This window comes from Pseudoliparis swirei, chromosome 4 (assembly GCF_029220125.1).
Source record: "Pseudoliparis swirei isolate HS2019 ecotype Mariana Trench chromosome 4, NWPU_hadal_v1, whole genome shotgun sequence".
In the NCBI taxonomy this organism is placed as follows: domain Eukaryota; kingdom Metazoa; phylum Chordata; class Actinopteri; order Perciformes; family Liparidae; genus Pseudoliparis; species Pseudoliparis swirei.
Window position 1 is genome coordinate 10,759,491 of NC_079391.1, and position 23,291 is coordinate 10,782,781.

General features: G+C 43.5%; 3 protein-coding genes across 3 annotated transcripts; 2 read left to right on the forward strand and 1 right to left on the reverse strand.

Moving 5' to 3' along the window:
* Window positions 1-1,961: 1,961 nt before the first annotated feature.
* Window positions 1,962-6,363, forward strand: LOC130192362 (uncharacterized). Its single transcript, XM_056412293.1, has 4 exons — window positions 1,962-1,980; window positions 4,242-4,601; window positions 4,770-5,165; window positions 5,990-6,363. Exons 2-4 carry the CDS (start codon window positions 4,313-4,315, stop codon window positions 6,277-6,279), a joined length of 975 nt encoding a protein of 324 aa, XP_056268268.1. The 5' UTR covers window positions 1,962-1,980; window positions 4,242-4,312; the 3' UTR covers window positions 6,280-6,363.
* A 1,227-nt stretch (window positions 6,364-7,590) lies between these two features.
* cog4 (component of oligomeric golgi complex 4) lies at window positions 7,591-15,251 on the forward strand. Its single transcript, XM_056412291.1, has 19 exons — window positions 7,591-7,740; window positions 8,470-8,552; window positions 8,675-8,789; window positions 8,914-9,088; window positions 9,345-9,538; window positions 10,016-10,121; window positions 10,553-10,710; window positions 10,928-10,986; window positions 11,071-11,195; window positions 11,310-11,428; window positions 12,035-12,201; window positions 12,307-12,472; window positions 12,730-12,792; window positions 12,897-13,010; window positions 13,437-13,529; window positions 13,610-13,693; window positions 13,777-13,878; window positions 14,132-14,260; window positions 14,768-15,251. The coding sequence occupies exons 1-19, from the start codon at window positions 7,606-7,608 to the stop codon at window positions 14,900-14,902; spliced, it is 2,322 nt and encodes a 773-aa protein (XP_056268266.1). The 5' UTR covers window positions 7,591-7,605; the 3' UTR covers window positions 14,903-15,251.
* A 446-nt stretch (window positions 15,252-15,697) lies between these two features.
* On the reverse strand, window positions 15,698-22,923 carry gnao1b (guanine nucleotide binding protein (G protein), alpha activating activity polypeptide O, b). Its single transcript, XM_056412292.1, has 8 exons — window positions 22,501-22,923; window positions 22,285-22,327; window positions 19,297-19,438; window positions 18,886-19,046; window positions 18,672-18,800; window positions 18,430-18,559; window positions 17,489-17,642; window positions 15,698-17,393 (listed from the first exon to the last, which is right to left on the reverse strand). Exons 1-8 carry the CDS (start codon window positions 22,616-22,618, stop codon window positions 17,206-17,208), a joined length of 1,065 nt encoding a protein of 354 aa, XP_056268267.1. The 5' UTR covers window positions 22,619-22,923; the 3' UTR covers window positions 15,698-17,205.
* Between the last annotated feature and the right edge of the window lie 368 nt (window positions 22,924-23,291).

A 23,291-nucleotide genomic window follows, 5' to 3' on the forward strand; every position in this document is an offset into this window, starting at 1 on the left:
CGTGTGGAGTTCCACAAGGTTCAATCCTTGGGCCTCTTCTATTCAACCTCTACATGCTCCCCTTAGGCAGAATTATGCAAAATAACAAAATCGCTTACCATAATTATGCGGACGACACTCAACTATACATAGCTCTCTCACCAAGTGACTATGCTCCCATAGACTTACTGCGTCAGTGCACAGACCAAATCAATGATTGGATGTGCCAAAATTTCCTCCAACTAAATGAAAATAAAACCGAGATAATTGTGGTTGGTGCTAAAGAAGAAAGGCTGAAAGTTTGTGCTCATCTGGACTCCCTTTCTTTAAAGTCGAAAAATCAAGTCAAAAATGTAGGTGTTATAATTGATTCGGATCTGAATTTTAATACCCACATCAAATCAATAACAAAATCAGCCTATTACCATCTAAAAAATATAGCAAGAATTAGAGGATTTATGTCCAAACAAGATTTAGAAAAACTAATTCACGCCTTCATCTCCAGTAGGTTAGACTATTGTAATAGTCTTTTTTCAGGTCTCCCAAAAGCACTTCGACAGCTACAACTTATTCAGAATGCCGCTGCCAGAGTCCTAACAAAGACTAAGAAAGTTGAACACATTACACCAATTCTCAGGTCTCTGCATTGGCTACCAGTATGTCAGAGAATCGACTTCAAAATACTGCTGCTCGTTTATAAATCTCTAAATGGTGTAGGTCCAAAATATATCTCTGACTTGCTTCCACCTTATGAACCCTCTAGGCCTCTTAGGTCATCTGGGGCGGTCTGCTAACTGTTCCCAGAGTTAAAACAAAACATGGTGAAGCAGCATTCAGTTATTATGCCACACACAGTTGGAACAAACTTCCGGAAGAGCTTAGATCTGCACCAACTCTTACTACTTTCAAAAACAGGCTAAAAACGTTTATGTTCTCCATTGCCTTAAATTGAATCTTGTATTAATCCTGAAATAATAAGACAACGACAGAAGGAATGATTCTTTGCACTTAGATTTTTATCTTTATTTTTTCTTTTATTAATCTTCTTTTATGCTTTTATGCCTTTTTAAATTGTTTCTTTGATGCACTTTGTATTCCTCTTTTTTATTTCTTATTCTTGATCTATTTTTTGTAAAGCACTTTGAATTGCAGTCATGTATGAAATGTGCTATATAAATAAACTTGCCTTGCCTTGCCTTGCCTTTACAGGACCCGATTGCTGCAGATATTAAAGATAAATTAAATGTAATGTAATATTACTTTCAAAATATGTATTTTAATATCTATTTAGTGAACCATTCTAAGTCCCACGTTACTAGTTTTAACATATGATTACAAATGCACATATACATGAGCATGAATGTCTTGAATTACAGTGCCATACCCCTGTGTGGTACATCGGGTAATATATTAATAAACAAATTTAACCATTAATAATCCTCTTGTACTTTTACCAAATGTGCAACAGAAAGTAACTGACGCTTCAACATTCAATTTATGAAAAAAGGACAATTTTATCTTCATTACAAATCATCTATTATTCGAAATGGGGATGGGTGTAACGGCTTAAGTGGTTCTTAACGGTTTTACTGTATGACAAGACCGGCCCCACCCCGGATATGACGTATTGCGACAGCAATGCATTGTGGGGCGGAGGTTTAGATAAGAATACACCGAATAAACCCCACTGATTCTTACAGTTATCAATTTGGTAAGAGCCGATAAATTTAGTAACTACTGAGCAGTAGAAATTAGACGATATTTCCACAGCCGCGAGGCTGAAGGTGATAACATCCGGTTCACAGGGGTGAATGCTGGCTGATGATGAACCGCGAAGTTAAGGACCGCAGAAGAAGCGCCGATCGGAGCTTTTAAAAGAAATAAACAAACAACTTCCAGGAGCAGCCAAGAGGAGGACGCGGCCAGTGAGCCGTCCTGCTGCGGTGAGATGACCTCTCGTGTGTCGCTGCTGTCCGCCCAACCGCCGCTCGCTCGAGCCCGGTATATGTCGTTGCTAAGCCGGATTGTGGTTGTCAATGTGGTATCAAGGATTTTCTTAATTTATTGTTGTATATTGGAAAGTATGAATAGGAGTAAGAGTGACTGTTATTGTTGCTGTTTAAGAAACGGATGTGACGTAAGTTTTCCTTCATGTTTATTTGAACCCAACACGTGATCTTCCTTTCCCTAAGCATACGGCTTTTACTCTGATTGTTATCTTCTTCCGTCACATCTGAAATGATAAGAAGCAAGGAAAAGCAGCAGGTTATCATAATAGTGCTGTAATTGAAAATTAATAAGCTGAAACGAATTATTAAAGTTTCAACAATGGCCAATACTGTCCTTGCTTTTCAGGTGTGAGGCTGTGCTGCTTTACCAACTTGTTTCCTTTTCCAATTGTCTGACATTTTGTACACTGTTAATAATAATTAATCAAATATATATATATGATGGAGTTCCCCCCAAAGTCCTAAAGGTCTGTGGGGAACAACTAGCCGGAGTGTATGCTGACATCTTTAACCTGTCACTATCTCAGGCTGTAGTTCCCCGTATCTTTAAATCCTCCATCATCATACCAGTCCCCAAAAAACCAGACACACCCACCTTAAATGACTTCAGGCCAGTGGCACTCACACCAGTCGCCATGAAGTGCCTAGAAAAACTGGTCCTCACCCACATCAACCACACGGTCCCGGACAATGTCGACCCTCCTCCAGTTTGCCTATCGCCCCAACCGATCAGTGGATGACGCGGTAGCAATAGCTCTACACCGCACTCTGCAACACCTGGAAAGCCGCAGAACGTATGCCAGGATGCTTTTCCTGGACTATAGTTCTGCCTTTAATACCATCCGACCGGGAAAACTAATCAAGAAGCTGACAGACCTCGGCGTCCCAACTCCCACCTGCAACTGGATTCTGGACTTTCTGACAGAAAGACCCCAGGTGGTGAGAATGGGAGGACGGGTGTCCACCGAGCTCACAGTCAGCACAGGATCCCCACAGGGCTGCTGCCTGAGCCCCAAACTATTCACCCTGTACACCCATGACTGCACCTCCACAGGACAACACCATCCTCATCAACACGCCGATGACACCACCGTCCTGGGGCTCATCAAGGGGAGCGGGGATGAGTCGGGCTACAGGACCCTGGTGAACAACATCCTGGTCTACGGAGAGGAGAACCACCTCATCCTCGACACAAACAAGACCAAGGAAATAATACTGGACTTCAGGAAGAACCCTCCCCCTCTACAGCCTCTCATCATCAAAGGGACTGAGGTGGAGAGGGCTGACGGGTACAGATTCCTGGGAATGCAGGTGACATCTGACCTGAGCTGGACTCTTCACACCACAGCCGCAGTGAAAAAGGCCCAGAAAAGGCTTTATTTCATCAGGATGCTCAGGAAAGCTGGTCTGAACCGTCGCCCTCTCACCCAGGCCTATAGAGGACTGATCGAGAGCATCCTCACCGCAGGCATCACTGTGTGGTATGGAAACACCACACAGGCAGAGAGGAAGGCTCTGCAAAGAGTCATAAGGACCGCGGAGAGGATCACAGGGACACAACTTCCGTCCATGGACTCTATGCATGTGCTGCGCTGTCGGAGAAGAGCAGAGGGAATCATTGGAGACTCACTTCATCCAGCTCACTCTCTGCTCCGACACAAACACTGCACATACAACCGGAGACACAGCCGAGCGGACAGCATCGTCACCCACAGGACACGCTTCTTCAACAGCTTCTTCCCTGCCACAGTCAGACTGATGGCGCAACACAGCCACTGAGAAAGAGGCACTCCTTGAAACTGTGGAAAATGTGCAACACTACAATCAGTGCAATAGCCCCACACAACCTTCCCCCAACATCTGAACATGTGCAATATCCCCATAACACTGTCCCCTCCCCCTCTTTCTTTCCTTTTACAAGCTAGGTACAGCACTAGCCTACTTACATACTTATTACTGTAAATATTGCATACACATTACCACACTATGAACAGTGTGTTTTTTTGTACAGTGTTTTTTAAAATATGTTTCATATTTCTATTACGGTTACTATTATTATTATTATTATAGTGTGTTTGTTTTGTACCTCTGTTGACTCGGAGAACCCTGCAAAAATAATTCCGATGTGTCTGGACTGCTGGTCTAGGCACAGATGGCAAATAAAAAACTTGAACCTTGAACCTATATATATATATATCAAAGTATTAATCAAAAATCAGTCATTAATTCTAACTTTGTGTTTCTTTTATTTAGTGGAAGTGGCTCTGGAGGACCGAGATTCTGACACATTTATCGTGGTGAATGAAGCTGGCATTGATTCTGCTATGAATGGCGACCCAGAAGGTGCGCAGTGGCGTGCTGATCAACCTGTCAAACGCAAAAGGAATAAACGCAGCTTGATCTGGAGGCACTACGAGGAACTGAGCAGTTTGGCTGCTGCTCGCTGCTGCATTTGCATGAAGTTACAGTCCTTTGAGGGCGGAACCAGCAACCTGCACCGGCACATGTCAAAGAAACACCCCGAGGTGTTTTCTCAGCTGGTAGCAGATCGGCAGCACCCACCAGCACCACCAGCACCAGCACCCCACTCATCACAGAGCACAGATGCTAACGGTGACATAAACCTAGAAAGACTATAATCTAAGCTTCAGTATAATATGTGCAGATTTTTTATCGCACCGAACAAGTAATTAGTTATGTTAAATTATTTTATCCACATATAATTCTGTACTTAATTGTTAGTTTCAAACCTAATCATAATTTTGTTTTCTTCTTATTCAGTCGAAGTGGTTCTGGAGGATGGAGACAATGACACCCTTAATTCTACCATGAATGGCCTCCTGGACTATGCACAAGTAGGTCCAGTGAAACATATAAAGCGCGAGGAGGAGAGTGACGACCACCCTGTGAAACGTAGGCGGAACAAACGCAGCTTGATCTGGAGGCACTACGAGCTCCTGGACAGTTTGGCTGCTGCTCGCTGCTGCATTTGCATGAAGAAGTTACAGTACTTTGAAGGCGGCAGCACCAGCAACCTACATCGACACATGTCCAAAAGACACCCGGAGGTGTTTTCTCAGCTAGCAGCAGATGGGCAGCACCCACCAGCACCCCACTCACACACACTGATGCGACCAGAGAACGCTGGGGAGACAGAGAAGCAGCGACCGTTTTCTGGTAATGTATTATAGCTGACTGTTGTTTGTATACATCATTCGTTCTGTCTTTGTCAAAGACACCTTGTGGAATAAGTGACATATATATATATATATATATATATTATAAGAAAGCAATGTTAAATGTGTCCCGTTTACCTTTTTGAGACGAATCCCTGCAAAACCTTTTGCAGTTTTTCACCAGATCTGGAACATGTGCCACTAGAAAAAAATATTAATTAATAATTGTTTTTACAACACGTCTTCATTTATTAGAAGATAAATATTAAATGTTGTATAAACACCAACCTAGATAACATGCTATACAAACTCTGCAGAATTTGTATTAAAATCAGGCAAATAATAATATTATAATAAAAACAACATCGTGAAACTGATATTTGAGGCCCGCTTTTAGTATTTGACAGCATGAAGTAGCTTGAGTTGGTACCAAAAGGTATCGAGGTTAGTTGGATAACAAGCCCTGCTTTTATATGGCTGATGTTTCAAATTAAATGTTAATGAAACATTCAGCCAGTTTTGTATCAGTGATCAGAGGTATGGTGATATATTTATCTCTGTAAATTGCCCTTATAGTCCAAAGAAGGTGACTCATCGTCCAGCACATTATTTAATTACTTGTGTTATCATTTTCTCAGTAATTTTAAGAAAACAATTTGGTATCTCAGCAACCATAATCCCCTTGTGTAACTTGAGTGGATGAATCTCTTAATTTATTTAATGATGTTCAATTAACATGACTTTTTTTAACTTTTTCATTTAGTATTTTCTTCTGTATTCAAGATTGTAATGACACTAAACATGTGACCTCTCTTTGGTTCAAAGTGTCTAAAGGAGAAGAGCGTGTGCTGATAGAGGCTCTGAGGAGAGCGCAGCGAGTGGAGGCCAGGAATCTGGAGTATCAGAGGGAGCTGCTCGAGAAGCTGCGTGCAGTAAATGCCAGAGAGGCAGCTGCAGAGAGGGAGCAGATCGAGTCCTTGAGGACGGCACAGCTGGAGGAAGCCAGAGACTTGAGTCGACAGAGAAAAGAAGTGCAGAAGGAAACGACGGCACTGCTGAGGAAATGGGAAGAGCTTCAGCAAGAAAGAGAAAGACTTGGCTTGTTTTCCTCCTGATTTGAGATATTCTACAAAGGCTTTGGGACTAATGTAAAAATGTACACTCCATTTTAAGTAAAATATGTATATTTAAACAATCAATGAGCAGTTGTTGTTTTTTGGGTCACAGCTGTGTTGTACTGCATCATCCTTTCTCTACTGATCACTCTGGTCCTGGCTCATTGAATTGTGGGATGTCCTGCGTCCACTTACATCAATAGACATTTGATTAAGGAAAAACCTCTTGTTCCCATCATCTACCTATATGAATTCATGGCTGTAACAAGCTATTTAAAAATGTATATAGTCTGCAGGACAGATTTCAAATCCAAAGTTTGTCTTTTCACTCAAATGTGTACATTTGCCATGGAATTGGAATGATGACAGTACTAACACATCAGAGAGTGCTACTGCTATGTAGTTACATTTGAGATTTTAATTATTTTCACAGCGAGAGCTTAAAATAATCCAACTAATTTAATTGATTCATCCTCTCTTACTTTTAGTACCCACAATACATCATGTTGTCAGTAACAATTGATATGAAACTGACCATGAGATGGATCAATCACAATAAGGGTAGCATCCTTATTGTTGAAACAGGATGTTTGGGCAATATAGAATGTTAGGAGGGATCATTTTCAAGTCTATACACTTATAGATTTAAAGGCCGTTTTTTATGGTTAAAATAGTTGCATACATCCACTGGAGTCTCACTCGTTTGACAAATCTTTATGTGGAAGACAATAAAATAATTAGATGTCCATAAACTCCTTTATTTAATGTATACATAACTAATGATGTTAGTTAGTGGGGCCAACTTTATCCTGAATAACTTGGATATTGTTACTTTCTAGTTTTGTATTCATGTTGACCGAGACAGATCTTTATTAAATATTAAATATTCAACGTGCATATGTCTAACTTAGATCACAGCAAACCTGAGGTAACGTACTATTTCAACACAATATCACTGATTCACTTTAAGTTAAGAGCTCCAAGCAACATATACAGATAAATTAACCCATGGAATAAACACTTACGTACGACGCATGCGTCTATGGTGGGCTGTTTTAGGCCCAGAGTGTGACTTCTCAGGTAGTGCTGTTGAGCTGCGACCACCAAGGTATCATGTGGGTTCGTGTTAGAGACGGCCAAGGACACCGTTATGGTCATGTTTAGGATACATGTCAAACAAGGAGTCCATGCACCCTTTAGACTGAATAAAACGATGTAACCAGTGCCACCATTGTCCGCCGAAGAAGCGCCGCCTGACAGACAGAACCCAGGGAGTATGACAACACGGTGACGTGGTGCTGAGTGCCCCTGTATCGGCGGCGGAAGATGGCTGACAGCGGACCCATCGCAGCGAAAAGATGCGACTCTGGCTCTCTGTCCTCCGTCAGCATGGAGACCATCTCAACGCTGACGGAGCTGGAGGACCTGGAGAGAGTTTACCGGCAGCTCTGCGCGGAGGAGGTTCGTATGAACCGCCGTTAATGGCAGTTTGTTTGACGTGTACACTCACTGTCGTCATCCACGTAAACTTCCGGGACGCTGCTGGCTCCTAACACAAACTCCACTTTTTGTTGAATGATGGCTAAATGAACATTAGATAATTAAGCTCATGACTTGTCTTTGCATGTTCGTACAAATTACAGCAAAAGAAACACCCACACCGACCTAGAACCGGAACTTACACATGTTAGCTGTGTTCCTTATGTATAGTGGCTTGATTTGAGTGCTTCCACTTCACATACAGAACAGATCATTACTGCTTGTCTTTCGGCTTTTAGTGCATTAACTATGAAGTATGGTCCATAAGGTGTTTTTGTATCCATGATTTGTTTGTGTCATTAAGCACATGAACAAAAGCAAAGAAGACAGCATGATACAGATATCCGGAGAGCTTAGTAAATAAAGAAAATGACACATGAAGTCAGGTCCCAGACGCTTACTTTACCGAATATGTGGAGTCCTGATGCCGTCTTAAACCACTTGCATCAACATGCATAGATAAGTATTATATATAAGTGGTTTCTTTGAATTATTTATGAAGGATTGATAGAGAGTATGAAAGCAGCTGGACACTGGATAAAGAAACACAGTTAAACATGTTAAAATGTGTCGCGACATACATAGTATATGTGATCTGTGAAGAAAATGCTGAACAAAATATTGTTGCTCGTTGCATGCTTTGTAATACAGAAAGAAGTGGATTCTGAGCTGGACAGACTGGTGGGCCAGGAGGGGACCATTCACACAAAGATGCTGGCTTTGCAGAGGATGGGGTACAGTTTATAAATCAGTGGAGTTCATCATCATTTATTTGAGCTCCAACTAACACAAGCTGCGTTCTTTAAATGAAACAATAATATTGTTGTGTGAGAACAGCTGTCTCTGTGCTCTGTAGGCCCAACTTACAGTTGATTGGAGGAGATGCCAGTCAGTTGTCAGGTATGATCACATTTACCTGCAGCCTGGCTGAAAACGTCAGCCGCAAAGTCAGACAGCTCGACCTGGCAAAGGTAAGAACATCACGTCTAAAACACCTGTACGAAGTGTATATGTTTCCACTGTTGCATACAGTGAGAATGGTGTACTGGATCCCACACAAGGATCTTAGTGTGTTTGTTTTTTTTGGTTTTGTAGACGCGGCTGTATAATGTCATCCAGCGTGCCGACGATATCCTCGATCTGAAGTTCTGCACAGACGGCGTGCAGACAGCTCTACATAACGAAGATTACGAGCAGGCTGCTGCCCACATCCACCGATACCTCTCTCTGGACCAGTCGGTCATTGAGCTGAGCAGACTGGGAGAAGAAAGTACGAGGCCTCTAGTTCTCTGTCATAGTGCAGCTCAGTATGTAGTCGTTCACTGCAGTGAAGAAGTAGTGTTATCTTATCGGAGTTTGGGGTTTTGTTCTATTTTGACATAAAATCTGTCCGATTGTTATAGGATTGTAGTTATTTATGTAAACCGTTCTCACTGCACTATAAGTATACATTACAATGAGCTTTAAAATAGAGACGGGCTTGCACTGTAACACTGTGACGCCGATGCATCGTGTCTCCTCCTCAGGCAGTGTTGTGGATGCCAGTCTGTTAATGCTGCAGGAGGCAGAGCAGAAACTGAAGGTCATTGTTGCTGAGAAGCTGGACGAAGCGGTTGCAGCAGTCGACCTCTCACAAGTGGAAAGGTTTTTCAAGATCTTCCCTCTGTTGGGCCTCCACCAGCAGGGCCTCGCCCGCTTTGGCCAATATCTCTGCAGTCAGGTCAGTTGTGTTGTGGCTCCTGTTTGGCTAAAGCTCAAAAACTTGATTTAAGTTTGGTGGAAAGAGGCCGTGGACCAATAAACAGTTGATATGATTATTTTGCAGATCCGAGGATTAAAGAATTATGTATTTCGACACATTTTTGTTATTTTCTCTGATGCACTTGAATAAAACCTTTTTGGTAAATGTATTTGTTGCATCACAATGTGTATTCTAATGAAGATCAAATGGAGAGTTTAGGTTCATGCATTCTGAGGGCTTCTTGATCCTGATGTTGCTCCCATTTTACAAGAGTTTTGGGTAGATACTTGAATTAAAGTAAAGTGTTCCCTCTCTGTAAAAACATGAGGACAATGACCTGCTCCATAAACAAAGAGAAGCCACCATGTTTTCATCTGTTTTTTTATGATTCTAAGAAAATTGATGATCATATGAGATGTTTTTTTAAAACCTTTTTCCACACGCATCTTATCACAGCTTGCCACCAAAGCTGAGGAGAACCTGCGCTTGGCTACAGGAGGAGACCTGAGCGAGAAGAGAGCGCCGCTGGTATTTGCAGACACTCTGACGCTGCTGCTGGAAGGTGAGTGTGTGTGTGTGTGTGTGTGTGTGTGTGTGTGTGTGTGTGTGTGTGTGTGTGTGTGTGTGTGTGTGTGTGTGTGTGTGTGTGTGTGTGTGTGTGTGTGTGTGTGTGTGTGTGTGTGTGTGTGTGTGTGTGTGTGTGTGTGTGTGTGTGTGTAAAATCATTTAACCAACTTCATAATATGCATATTTAATGGTAGGATATATAAACAATTTTCCAAGAAACATTTTTTTAAATGCCAAGCAATACTGTCTTGTTCAAACACAATGACCAAATTATACTGAACACTTTCAATAAAATAAGTTCCTATTATCATTATGTGCTTGAATGATGATCATTGCTTAAAACCTCTGTAATAAAATGGTGTTATGTTGCAGGTAAAGCTTTATTCGCACATGTCTAACATCTAACGCGTTGGTGTGTGTTGACAGGTATTGCTCGTGTAGTTGAGACTCACCAGCCCATAGTAGAGACGTATTATGGCCCGGGGCATCTCTACACACTTATCACTCACCTGCAGCAGGAGTGTGACCAACAGGCCCAGAAAATAGTCGACAAGTTCATCCAACAGAGAGGATACCACAACAAGGTGAGCGTGACATGTTTCACTGCATACCTGTACAATACAAGACATCTTCTTCTCTGTCTGGTGATTTGTCTCTGGCTCACCAAACAGAGACGGCGGCATAAAAAAAACAGAGCAGCAGGTCGTAAACAGCGACACATAGACCGATCATATAACACTAAAGGGGTTCATGTCAAAGTCTGTGGCTTTGATCTACTGTGGACTTGAATCCCTCCTCTAGTTTCAGGTCGTCCAGAGCAGCATGATGAAGAGCGTGCCGGGGGAGGGGATCGAGCCCAAGTATGTTTGTCTCAGCAACATCCTGCTCTCCTCTGTTGTTGTCTGCGTGGTGTTGTTGTTTATCCGTCTGTCTCACCCGAACAGGGAGCTGGACCCTGTGCTGAGTGAAGTGACCCTGATGAACGCGAGGGCCGAGCTCTACCTGCGCTTTCTACGCCGGCGCATGTTGGCCGACTTTGAAGTTGGGGATGCTCAGAGCGTCACACAGGGTAGTTTTACTTTAGCGTGTGGCGATGCATGCACAGATTGCCTTTGGAAATGTGGAGCTAAAAAGTTATCTATGCTCTAAAATGCTATTTCTTTGCACATATTTGGACATCCAGAGCATCAGCAGAACGTGGAGACGCTCCTGAAGCACTGCGTGCTGAGCAGGACGATGCAGGAGCTGATTGGCTACTATGTTCCAATGGAAGAGTACTACATGAGAGAGTCCGTCAACAAGGTACATTAGTTTTATACGGGATATCTATATTTTAAAAATTCATCTTAAAGTGACCTGCTGCTCATCTCTGCTCGAGGCTCGAAGCTTGAGGCTACATTAGCCACTACTATCATAACACACCTGAATCTGTGACCCAGCTGTAGGCACTCAGAGTTGCATTGTTGGTATTGTAGGCACCGGATTTTGACAAGGAAAAATAAAGCGTGGAATAAAAATCCGATGATGTATCTGGTTTCTGCTGCATCGATTCTGATTCTAATTCTTTCTTTTTTTCCTCTTAATGAAATCTTATTATCCAGCTCAGTTTTGCCTAAGTACATAAAATATCTAATAATGATAATAACCAGAAAAATAAATAAAAAACGACAAAGAAACTAACCAATTTGAGTCATCAAATTAAATAACTATACATTCACAATTCCTCACATCTATCTATATTTTAAGTGTTATTGGGAAGTGAATTCAGATTCTTGTTAATATTTTAAAGCGTATTTTCTCCAACTAACTGAGATAAATTATCTGATCAACCTCGACATTTGACTATAAGATAATATGTGGTGAAAGTGTTGAACAGTTATGATAGTAACAGTGTATTTTTCTCCGCAGGCTGTAACTATGGATACATATGAAAAGGGCCAGCTCAACTCCAGTATGGTGGACGACTGTTTCTACATCGTGAAGAAGTGCATCAGTCGAGCTTTATCCAGCTCCAGCATCGACTGCCTCTGCGCCATGATCAACCACGCCAACTCTGTGCTGGAGTCTGACTTCAGGTGCTCCCTCTTTCACGTCACAGTTGACGCGTTCAATATTTTTCTACACTTCTTCACGTCTCATTGATGTCGCCTCTTCCTGCCCCGTCGCCTCGCACCTGTCAGAGAGGTGTTGTATAATAAGCTGCGGCAGGGCTTCCCGGCTACGACGCTTCAGGACATCCAGCGTGGCGTCAGCAGTGCGGTCAGTCTCATGCAGAGCAGCTTGCAGCAGGGGAAGTTCAACACGATGGGCATCGAAAGTGCTGAAGACGCCAAGGCGGCATTTCTGGTAAGATGCAGAGACAAACACATACATGTGTATGTCCCTACCTCGCTATTTAATTTAAGTGAGAAATCAAATGCATGAATAACCTCTACCTAATTTAAGTAAGGTCATATTTAAAAGAAGTGCTACCCCCCCAAAAACATGTCAACCCATTTGTCAAAAGATCAATTAGAATCAAGAAACACTTAAAGATTCATAACTGCCAAAATATTTCAGCAGATTTTAACGATATTGGCTTTTTTTCTCTCTTTCTAATTCAGGTGACTCTGAATAATGTTGAGGTGTGTAGTGAGAACATCACAACTTTAAAGAGGAACCTTGAGGTAAGTTGATCATCTGTGCGAGGACTCTGCATCTATTCGTCTTCTCATTTACACTTGACCTCATTACTTGGAGATTTACCTCTTTTTTTTTTCTTTCCTCACAGAACGACTGCTCCAAGTTGTTCACTCAGGTCCCCGGCTCTGGAGAACAAGCTAAGATTGAAAGCTGTTTGTCCGACCTCGTCAACACATCCACCAAGTTCAAGGATCTCTTACAGGTTGTTGTCTTTCTCTCACACACACGCACACATACACATGAACACACACAGACACATATTGATCAGTGCCTGTCAGCTTAGTGTTGTGTATTTACTGATTTACAGTAGAGGCTGTGGGAAAGGGGAACATATCTTATATGTCTTTAAATGGTTAGTGTTACAGACTATTCTATTATATTGAAAAGTTACTGATAAATATAAGAAGTCCAATCCACAGACCTTGAGATCTTAGAATATTGTTCTTCAATAAATGTACATTTTAAGGAGAGAGCTGAATTATTGGTGTAATTTCACAGAAGAAGGATGAAAACCATTTTAATAGGTTTTATCGAAAGGTAACGCAGGACATGCGTCTGAGGTCTTGTATTGGAGGTGTGTGTGTAAACAAGTACATGTTGTATCCTCTGATGTGGTTTTACTTCACAGGAGGGCCTGACTGAGTTAAACACAACAGCCATAAAGTCTCAGATCAAACCCTGGATCGGCAGTTTCCTGTCCATCACACACAACATAGAAGAGGTAACGCACTCGGAATAGTGAACGGAAATAAACTCAAGGTCACGAAAACATGTTGCTGTAACAGCTGGTGTTCCTCACAGGAGGAGTTTAGTGATTACGAAGCTAATGATCCCTGGGTGCAGCACCTCATCGTTAACTTGGAGCAGCTCATGGGGGAGTTCAAGGTATCATCTGTGCAGCTACGACAACAACACCGAAATGTATCCTTCACACTTGTCATTTGAACTTCTCTATGTCTCCTCACCAGACTGCCTTGTCTCCTCTCATCTACGACACGCTGACCAGCCTGATGACGAGCTTGATTTCTATTGAAATGGAGAAAACTGTTCTCAAATGCTCATTCAGCAGGGTGAGGAGCCGGGCTCGGCCACAAGATGGCGTCGGGCGCCCTCTGCATCACATCGCATTACATCACTGACACATGATGATAAGCCTGAGCAATGATTTATTAATGAGTTCAGAAAGGCCTGGAGGGGAGGGTGCCTCCTTTTGTCACGATAGCATCTTCCTATTTTGAGCGTGTCTACAGTGAACCGCTGATCGAATGTTAATACTTTGTGCAACATGAAGTCCATTCACTGATTCTGATTGTTCCGTCGTAGCTTGGAGGGCTGCAGTTCGATAAAGAGCTCCGGTCTCTCGTGGCGTACCTCACCACCGTGACCACCTGGACCATCAGGGATAAATTTGCTCGCCTCACACAAATGGCCACCATCCTCAACCTGGAGCGGGTAATTTAGATCATATGACAGACGTGCACTGAATAATTGTTAATAATAATAATGTTTATGGCAGTGGGGGAATGTAACTAAGTACATTTACTTCAGTACAGATTCAGTACATGTTTGAGATATTTATACTTGAGTATTTCCATTTTATGCTACTTAATATTTCTACTCAACTTTACTCCCATTATTAGTATTCATTTGATTACTGACAATATATAAAGGAGTTGAATTGGCTCCAGCTCAACAAGTACAACAGTAAAATGGGGCATCCAGTTGAACTTGGGGTTTATAGATGCAAACCATGAAGCTGAAGCACCTGTGCTGCAAAACTGCCAGTGAAATGCTGATTATATACTTACTGGGGCATGGTTATGCATTATGAATAGTAATGCATAATCTTTAGCTATTTTACATTTAGCTGAAGATTAAAGATAAAATGTACTATTACTTACTTCAGTAAATGTGAGTACTTCCTCCTGGTTTACTCACATGTACCTGTTTGTCCTGCAGGTAACTGAGATCCTGGATTATTGGGGCCCAAACTCGGGCCCGCTGACGTGGCGGCTGACCCCGGCGGAGGTGCGTCAGGTTCTAGCACTTCGTATCGACTTCAGAAGTGAAGATATCAAGAGGCTGCGACTGTAACTCACGAACCCCTCCGCTGGTCCTCAGTGGGAGCCGTGCAGCAACCACCTTGTGACGCTTTGCACTAAAGAGCTCTGCACAATCCAGGTTTAATCCATGTTTCTGTAAATGGAGGTGGGCGGGCCAAATGGTCCAGGGATTTTCTTTTTGTCTGGAACCAAAACGCTCATCCTGGAGATTTCCGACAGGTTTTTCAGACTCTGCCCTCTGCTCCACACGGCTCATGTCGGTCTGTATCATAGCTACAGCTCAGCTTTTATGGTTAATGGTGAACTATTTGATATGAATGATCTGTAATGTATGAGAATATTCCCTTGAATGTGTAATTAAAAAGCATAATTGTGTCACACCGGGAGTCCCGACTTGTTAACCTGTAGCTGGCTCTGAGAAACGAGGGCACACTGGGACCGAGGAGTGGAGCCGTCGGTGAAATGGAGCAGTAATGAACAGCATACCCATTAAACTGACAGAAGCAGGTCAGACAGCTGATCCAGCCTCGTCATTCAATATATGAATAGCTCCTTGTCTGTTATGATGGAACACTTTTAACCTAATAAATTGAGAGCTGCTCTGTTGCTATGTAAGACCGGTTCCCAATCTTTTATACATATTTCTGACACTAAATACAAAGCTGTGTTCACTGGGCATTGAAGCATTAAAAGTGGTCCATTCTCATAATTGTCAGCCTAATTTCCTGGTCTAACCTCAATTCTCTGCATAGATTAACGCAGGTCGGTGTGTATTTAAACCTCTTACTTCTGTCAGTGAAATAAGACTCGGAGCACAAACGGCAGGAATAGTTAGGAAAAGTGTGGCTTTAATGTAAACACAACATTCGATTGGCTCAGCACAAACATTCCACATGAGAGCAACCAATAAACTACCAAATAGGATGGGGTGCAGCACAAAAACATTCACAGTAAAAAAAAAAAAAATCTGGTATAATCATAATATATATACAGTACGGTGCTTTTAAGGTGAAAATGGATATAGGGACTGATATGTGATAGATAAGAGTATAGAGAGAGATGGGAGAAATTTCTGGGTGCACAGGTGAAAATGGAGAGCTGTACTTTTTTTCTCTGTGAAAAGTGAAACGGGGGAGGAGGTGTGTGTGTGTGGGGGGGGGGGGGGGGGCTAATGGTTCCCTGTTTACTGATTGGGGGGGGAACCCACGACTCCCCCAGACTGGCCGCCTCAAATGATATTGTTCAGTCTTCTACTTCTACACAGATTCACATCGAAGGGTAAAGCACCACACAGAGAACAAGGTGTCATCGGAGGGCTGCTTTCTGCCCTCTGAACCCGAGACAGGTGTCTGTTGTACCCCCAGTTTGTCATGTCGGGAAATAAATATGTGGCACGGGATTTCAGGAGGTAGGAGGTATGGAGTGCATGAGGCTTGAATAAATAAGTCATTTGATGATAATAATCTGTTATTTAAATAATAGCACGTGATAGTATGAACATGAACTATAATTTCTGATTCTAATCTGTCCTCAGATGGTTGGCACCAATATGATGTGTTTTTAGTTTTTTTTAAGCTATCATTGGCTGCGAGGCATTTTTTCCTCACACTGCAGGAGGCCAATGGAAATGGGTAGCCACTCTGAACAGAAGAATCCTCTCATTATGTTTTAAAGTAAAAGAGAAAACAGAGTGGAAAAGACCTGCAGGCTACTCAGTCATGTGTGGGTCTGAAGGAGGGAAGCTTTGTCCCTTCTGAAAGTTAAAATAGCCTCCTTCCCAACCATGACCGTCAGCCACGAGTACAGCACCTCCCCAACCTCATCATCATCATCATCATGTCCACCTTCATACACACAGCAGCTCTTCAAACGCAGCACAACAGGCTATTTTCAGTACAGATATAAATGCCTCGAGACTTGCACATAAAAACGTCACTTAAAGAAGGGAACCGTAGTCCGCGCTGTGGTTAGAAATGACACTGCACTCTCCTCGCGTTGCATTTCTGAGTTTAGCTAAACGAGGCTCCAGCTGAACAAAAGCCTGGTGCTGCCCCTTCTGACCTTCCCAGTTGTGGACACAGTCATCAGAAAACATGAAACATTCAGCTCACAAACACATTTTTATAGGACAAAACTGGGGTTGTATACTGAAATCAAAATGAGAGGAAGGGAACAAATCATGGCAATAATCCAGTGTGGTGTCAGACGGCAGCTCTTTGGGTCCATTTGGACGTGTAGAATAAAGAATTACATATTAATGTGTTTAAGTATCATCTAAATTATCATTATTAACACCTCATACTCTCCATAACAACCTCTGTGCTTGGCCAGGCCTCAGTATAAGCCACACCCTCTAAGGTTGTTTGCAATAATGATGTCGGTGACGGCATCAAACACTACCTGGATGTTTCCTGTGTCTGTGGCACAGGTCAGGTGACAGTAGATCTCCTTATTAGGAGAGCGGTTCTTGCTCTCAAACTGAACCTGAATATATGCAGTAGCATCGTCGTAAGTATTAGCACCTGGAGACAAGACAGAGAGAGAAGAGCAGACAGCATGAAGCACCAGAGTTTATCACGTTGCTCATGACGACGCTCTGCTTGAAGAGGAAACTCACCCGTGTATTCTGGAAAACAGATCGTCAGCGGTGACTTCTTGATCTTGTCCGCGAACAGATCCTTCTTGTTGAGGAAGAGGATGATTGAGGTGTCGATGAAGAACTTGTTGTTACAGATGGAGTCAAAGAGCATGAGTGACTCATGCATGCGGTTCTGCAGGAAGTAGAGTAGAATAACTTCAATCAATGACAAAATGCCAGTTTACCAACTTTACAACAGCTTCCACAACCCATTGCTTAATGTGTAACCGACACATGAGAAATAACTGATTTAATAACATTTATTGGTCAAAGTTCTTTTTCGTCAATTATCAAAAAGGAACAGAACAAATAAACATTTAAATGTTAAAGTCTTTTCTGCTATCCCAACCACTGACACCAGACTGACCTCAGAGGAAGAAAGTAAAACAATCATTTATTAAAGGACGACTAAATAAAGTATTTCACTCTTTATTGTTAGTTTGTTTCACTGTCTGTTGGGGTTTCTGCCTCCCCAGGACATTTAGATTTACTCAAATTAAGGGTCTAAGGATATAATTTCTATAATTTCTGACACCCTCTGGGACATATTTGGGATACTAAAATAAGAAAATATGCTCCGTAACTATGTTTGACTTGAGTGAAAATTCAAATTTATAATAAAATTGAGATGCGAAAAAAGGCACAAAAAGTGTGCTGGATTTGTCAAACTGTAACTCTTAAGGATTTCTTTATTGAGCTTTTTGCATTTAATCGATAGAAAACGATAGTGTGCAGATGGGAAATGGAGACGCAGAGAGTCAAAGGTCCAAAGTGAGGATGTGAATGCACCCCCATCCAGACTCACAGAGGTGATGTTGCAGTCGTACGTCTCTAAACCAATCAGGAAGCCGGGAAATCAGAACCCCTCAGTGAATTGTGCACCAGAGGGATTCAGACTGAATTAATTAAGTCACACTTACAGTTGTCTCATCTTCATGGAGCACCTGGTCGTATCCGCTCATCGCAACGCAGAAGATAATGGCAGTCACATCTTCAAAGCAGTGGATCCACTTCTTCCTCTCTGACCTCTGACCCCCAACGTCAAACAGCCTAAAAAGGAGCAAGAAGTCAGTTCAGTGGTCGAGCTGTAATCCCTGAACCTAATCTATACAACGTGCCAACGACAAAGACCAAGTCCGCTTGCGCTGCATGTGCGCTCTACCTAAAATGGAGGTTTTTGAAGGTGAAGTGGGTTTCGACGATACCGGTAGTCTTCACTCGGGTCCTCAGGATGTCCTGCTCTGTGGGCTGGTAGTCTACTGCCCCGATGCGGTCTAGACTGTCCAGGTAGCTGAGATAACGATCAACAACAATGTGAGTTAGACGGTGTCTCTTTTGCACATCAGGGTTCTCCCAGTCCTTCTCGCTCCACTCACTATTGAGCGGAGTCGTTCAGTTGGTATTCCCGAGCGCGGTTGAAGCACTCCTGGAGCCCGGCGTCGGCCCACACGCGCTGCATGGCGGTGAGAAGCTCTGCAGAGTACGGCTCCGTGTCCTCCATACGGGTGACCACATCGCACACCAGCTTGGCATCGGCCTGGACCAACACGTGTCAGAAGGTCAGAGAATGAGGAGCAAACTTATATCTGTGGTTTAATGTTGTTGTGGTCAACTATTCAGATGCACTTTCTGGTTTCTTAAAAAGACTTCCAGTCAACATGAGGTGACGTCAACTACGTGTCTTAATCCAAATAGATACATATAGCATTTCAACCCTTACATATAGATAAAACATCAGTTGCTCAGCACTCGGTAGGTGAGCATTTGAGCCTAACTGGGGGACTAACTTTTCTATCCTTGTCTACAAACTCGATGCCCAGTGTGTCCATGGCTCGGAGGACGGCCGCCAAGCTCTGGATGGTGTTGCTGAAGACCACAGGCTTATACTGCTTCACATCATCCCCAGAAAAGCCATTTTCATGGATAATCCTGCAGGCACACACAGATATTAATACAAAGACACAAGTATGGACTTAAAAGAATAACCATCACATATCCATACGACCATAGAGACCAAGATTAGAGTGTGTGTGTGTGTGTGTGTGTGTGTGTGTGTGTGTGTGTGTGTGTGTGTGTCAGGTGTTTCTTGGCATCAAACACAACACATATTATTTTCCCGTCTCTCTTCTTCCAACCGTCTCTCCCGAAAACATCGTCAGTGTGTAATGGGATGGGAATTGATCACATTCTCAATCTGCGCTCTGTAATTGGACAAGAATGTGATATTCAAGCCATTTATAATTTATGATGGGCGATGGAGTAGAATCAGCCAGAGCGCTAATCAATCGCACCACACAGTATGTTACATTTAGTGCGGCACAGTTAAACTGCTTGAAGTCTGGTCATCATTAAATTGTCCATAAGCGCACCCTCTTCACCCTGACCTCGTGCACACTGAGTCTATAACATATATCAGGCATAACTTCCTGACACATTGAAAGTTCACCAGCTTCTCTTCACCTCTGTTGCGATCCGTGAATGATGTTTGAGGAGGAATATAAATTAGGGATGATGGGTTTTCACCTACATTCATTCCAGCAGTGCCCGTTATGAAAATGTGTTTTATAGCAGTGCCAACTGGCCACCTCCAGTAAGGTCATAAAAATGAAGAGTTTTGTGAAATGAAACACTCGCCGTCAGGATGAAGGAGCCGAGGAGCAGTTTCACAAAGCAAAGGCCATTAGATAGTTTAGGGCTAGAAGCTACAATTACTTTGTTATTATCAAATAATGAGTCGATTAATCGCTTAGTCCAAAAGCCAAAATATTACATTGACTGTAACGCATCAAACCCTCACATTTAAGTAACAGGAACCAGTGGATGTTTGGGATTCAACACAAACTGAAGGGATTATTCGATCATGAGGATAGTTGCAGAATCATTTTTATGTCAATAATAACTAATTGATTAATCAATGTATCGCTCCAACGCTAAAGTATTTGTGACTATTTTTTAGGTGTAAGGTGCTTGAAACACTAAGAGGTGCATTTAATGAATGTTGTGCATTCAATAAGATACTTAAGGGCCTCACGGGCCAAAGAAGTTACAATTACAGAAACTAACGATTACATACTGCATTCATTAATTGGCTAATTATGTTCTTGATTCCGTAATTAATTGGTGAAAAAGATTTTTATTAAAGTAGTTGGAAATGCACATCCGGCCGCGGGGGCTCATCTTCAAATCTGTAATTTTGTCCAACCAGCAGTCCAAAATTCAAGTAAATATTCACATTTTATAAAGACAGAAACAATGATTTTAATAGAGTTTTTCTTTTACAAATGACCTAAACCATTAAGAGGTTATCAAACTGCAGATTATTTATTTAATGATTTGACTAATCGTTGTCGCGTTCAGTATGCGCAAGTGATAAAAACTTAACTGCTCAATCTCAGTCTCCAAAAAAGTCTAAAAATAGACACAACTGACATGAGTGCCGTCCATCACCCTCAATGAAGGCTTCTTTGTTTCATTCATTAAACATCAAATATACTCCATGTGTTCATCTTTCTCACTTTGATACTCGATTATAACATTTTCTGACCATTTCAAAGTTTTTTAAAATCGTTTTTCTCCAAAAATGTGAGACTCTCTCCATCTTTGTTTCTCTCAAACACACACACACACACACACACACACACACACACACATACAGCAATCAAAACCTCCACCATCCATAGGCCGGGGTCACACAATATGAAACCTTTATACTAACCTGCACATCAGGGGATGAAGATGATGATGATGAGTGGTCATATTACAGCAGAGCAGGTTAAACTTGCCCCCCCCCCCCCAACATCTAAACTTCCCGGCCCACACTGTGTCGGCCGGTGACACCCATCCATCTGCTGCTACAGGCTCAATCAAACCCATGAGCACTATTTGTAAACACTATTTGGAGCCAGTGTCTTGTGTTCAGGGCACAGCCGTGATTTATGGACGACTAGAGACCATGCACGGGGAGGGTAATGAGGTGAAGGGAAGAGGAGGAAGCAGGGCACAGAGAGAAGGAAAGAAGGAGGGAGGGAGGGAGGGAGGGAGGGAGGGCGCAGTCAGTGCATTGCAGGCCGGGATGCGCTGAGCAGGACGGAGGCAGAGAGAAACACTGCCACACCACGAGCAGACAACACGTATAACCCACAACGGACCGAGCCTTTTCCGCAGGAGAATATCTAGAAACCGAACTAAAAGGGTTAGTGAAAAACCACAACAGTGATTTAAAACATCAAAAGATGATTTAGCTTAGACAGGGGAAGGTTTAGAAGCCATATTTCTGCGTAAATCCGCTTTATAAGCAAAGTACTCCCGGCGATATCGGGCACTTAAAGCCATTAAGATTAAAAGCAGAGGTATTCACTAATGGAGCTGGAGTGACCTCGATGTAATTCACACACATCAAATACACACACACACACACACACACACACGCACACGGGCACACGGGCATAACACACACGCGCCCACACACACACATAGAGGAACAACACCCACGTATCCCCAGTCGCACACTCCCTATAGTCAAGTAAAACCGTTGTTAACTACGTTTCAGCACCCGGGCAGTGAACAGCACCCCGGGAGGCACCGGGCCGGCCTCCGCGGCCGAGCTGTCCGTCTGCGGGAGGTGCTCGAGCCACCGGCACTCCTCCGGTGCTATACGGCCTCTCGAAACATGGCGGCTCAACCTGCCTTAGCACAGATATGGGAGGCGCAATCTCGGGCCTTTTGCTCTGGCGGAGTCGCAAAGGGCTAAACGAAGCCGAACAAGACACACTTACTTCATCTGTTTGACGATGGTGCTTTTACCGGACTCCCCGCCGCCTGTAAAGAACGGGAGGGCAGAGTGAGACCCGGCAGGGAAATCAGTACCACGGAGAGCACCTCCGCCCCACGCAGTCCCAACCACAACCCGAGCCGTGCCGTGCCGCGCCGCGCCGCCGAGGCGCAGCGGCAGCCCCGCGGCAGCCCCGCGGCCGGAGAGGCTCTTCTCTTACCGAGCAGAAGCAGCTTGACGTCCTTGGCGGCGACCACCCCGTCCTCCTTCAGGTTCCTCTCGATGGCCTTGCTCCGGTCCAGAGCAGCGCGCTCCTCGGCGCTCAGCGTACATCCCATGTTTCCAGGCGAGTGAGCAATCCCGTCTTCTCTCCGGTGCGCCCTGTCCCTCACCGACTCTCAATCAGTGCGCGGTCTCTCGCTCGAGCTCCTCCTGCGCTGTCTGCTACAGCATTAGGCCCGGGTTGAGGGCAAAGCGGAGCCGGGATCCCGAAACGGTGTTTTCTCCGTGACTCTGTATGTGCGCCTCGTTCGCTCCGTCTCCTCTCTCAGAGGGGGTTGGGGGGTGGGGTCGTTGTGCTCGAGCCTGCGGGGTTGGGGATGTTGTTAGATTGGGAGGGGGGGCTCTCGCTCTCTCGCTCTCTCTCTCTACAGGGCGGTGCTGGTGGTGATGATGACTAAGAGCGCCGGAGATTTCATCGTATGTGTTCGCGCAGGAGGGGCGCGCGAGAGGACGCGGAGCGAAGCTGAGCTGCGCGAGATTCACCTAACGCGGAACATCTCGCTTACATCAGAGCAGCCGGGGCTTTAATCACGTCCTATGAAAGATTATTCAAACGAAAGAGCCGTTTGAATGCCAAATGTTGCCCTCTTGTCTCTTGGCATTAATGGAAATGGTAGTTGAAATTAAAACGCCCCTACCACTAATTGTATTCTGCTCCACAAGCACTGCGCGGACGTGTAACAACGCAAACAGGCCACACACACACACACACACACACACACACACACA

Coding starts and splice junctions, on each gene's coding strand:
- LOC130192362 (XM_056412293.1), top strand. CDS start 4,313: ATGAATGGCGACCCAGAAGGTGCGCAGTGGCGTGCTGATCAACCTGTC. Junction 4,602..4,769: donor ACAGAGCACAGATGCTAACG/GTGACATAAACC, acceptor CTTCTTATTCAG/TCGAAGTGGTTCTGGAGGAT. Junction 5,166..5,989: donor GAAGCAGCGACCGTTTTCTG/GTAATGTATTAT, acceptor TTTGGTTCAAAG/TGTCTAAAGGAGAAGAGCGT.
- gnao1b (XM_056412292.1), bottom strand. CDS start 22,618: ATGGGATGTACGCTGAGCGCCGAGGAGCGCGCTGCTCTGGACCGGAGC. Junction 18,801..18,885: donor CTGAACGACTCCGCTCAATA/GTGAGTGGAGCG, acceptor TCGTTATCTCAG/CTACCTGGACAGTCTAGACC. Junction 17,394..17,488: donor CTGTTTTCCAGAATACACGG/GTGAGTTTCCTC, acceptor TCTTGTCTCCAG/GTGCTAATACTTACGACGAT.
- cog4 (XM_056412291.1), top strand. CDS start 7,606: ATGGCTGACAGCGGACCCATCGCAGCGAAAAGATGCGACTCTGGCTCT. Junction 7,741..8,469: donor GGCAGCTCTGCGCGGAGGAG/GTTCGTATGAAC, acceptor TTTGTAATACAG/AAAGAAGTGGATTCTGAGCT. Junction 11,196..11,309: donor TGCTCAGAGCGTCACACAGG/GTAGTTTTACTT, acceptor TTGGACATCCAG/AGCATCAGCAGAACGTGGAG.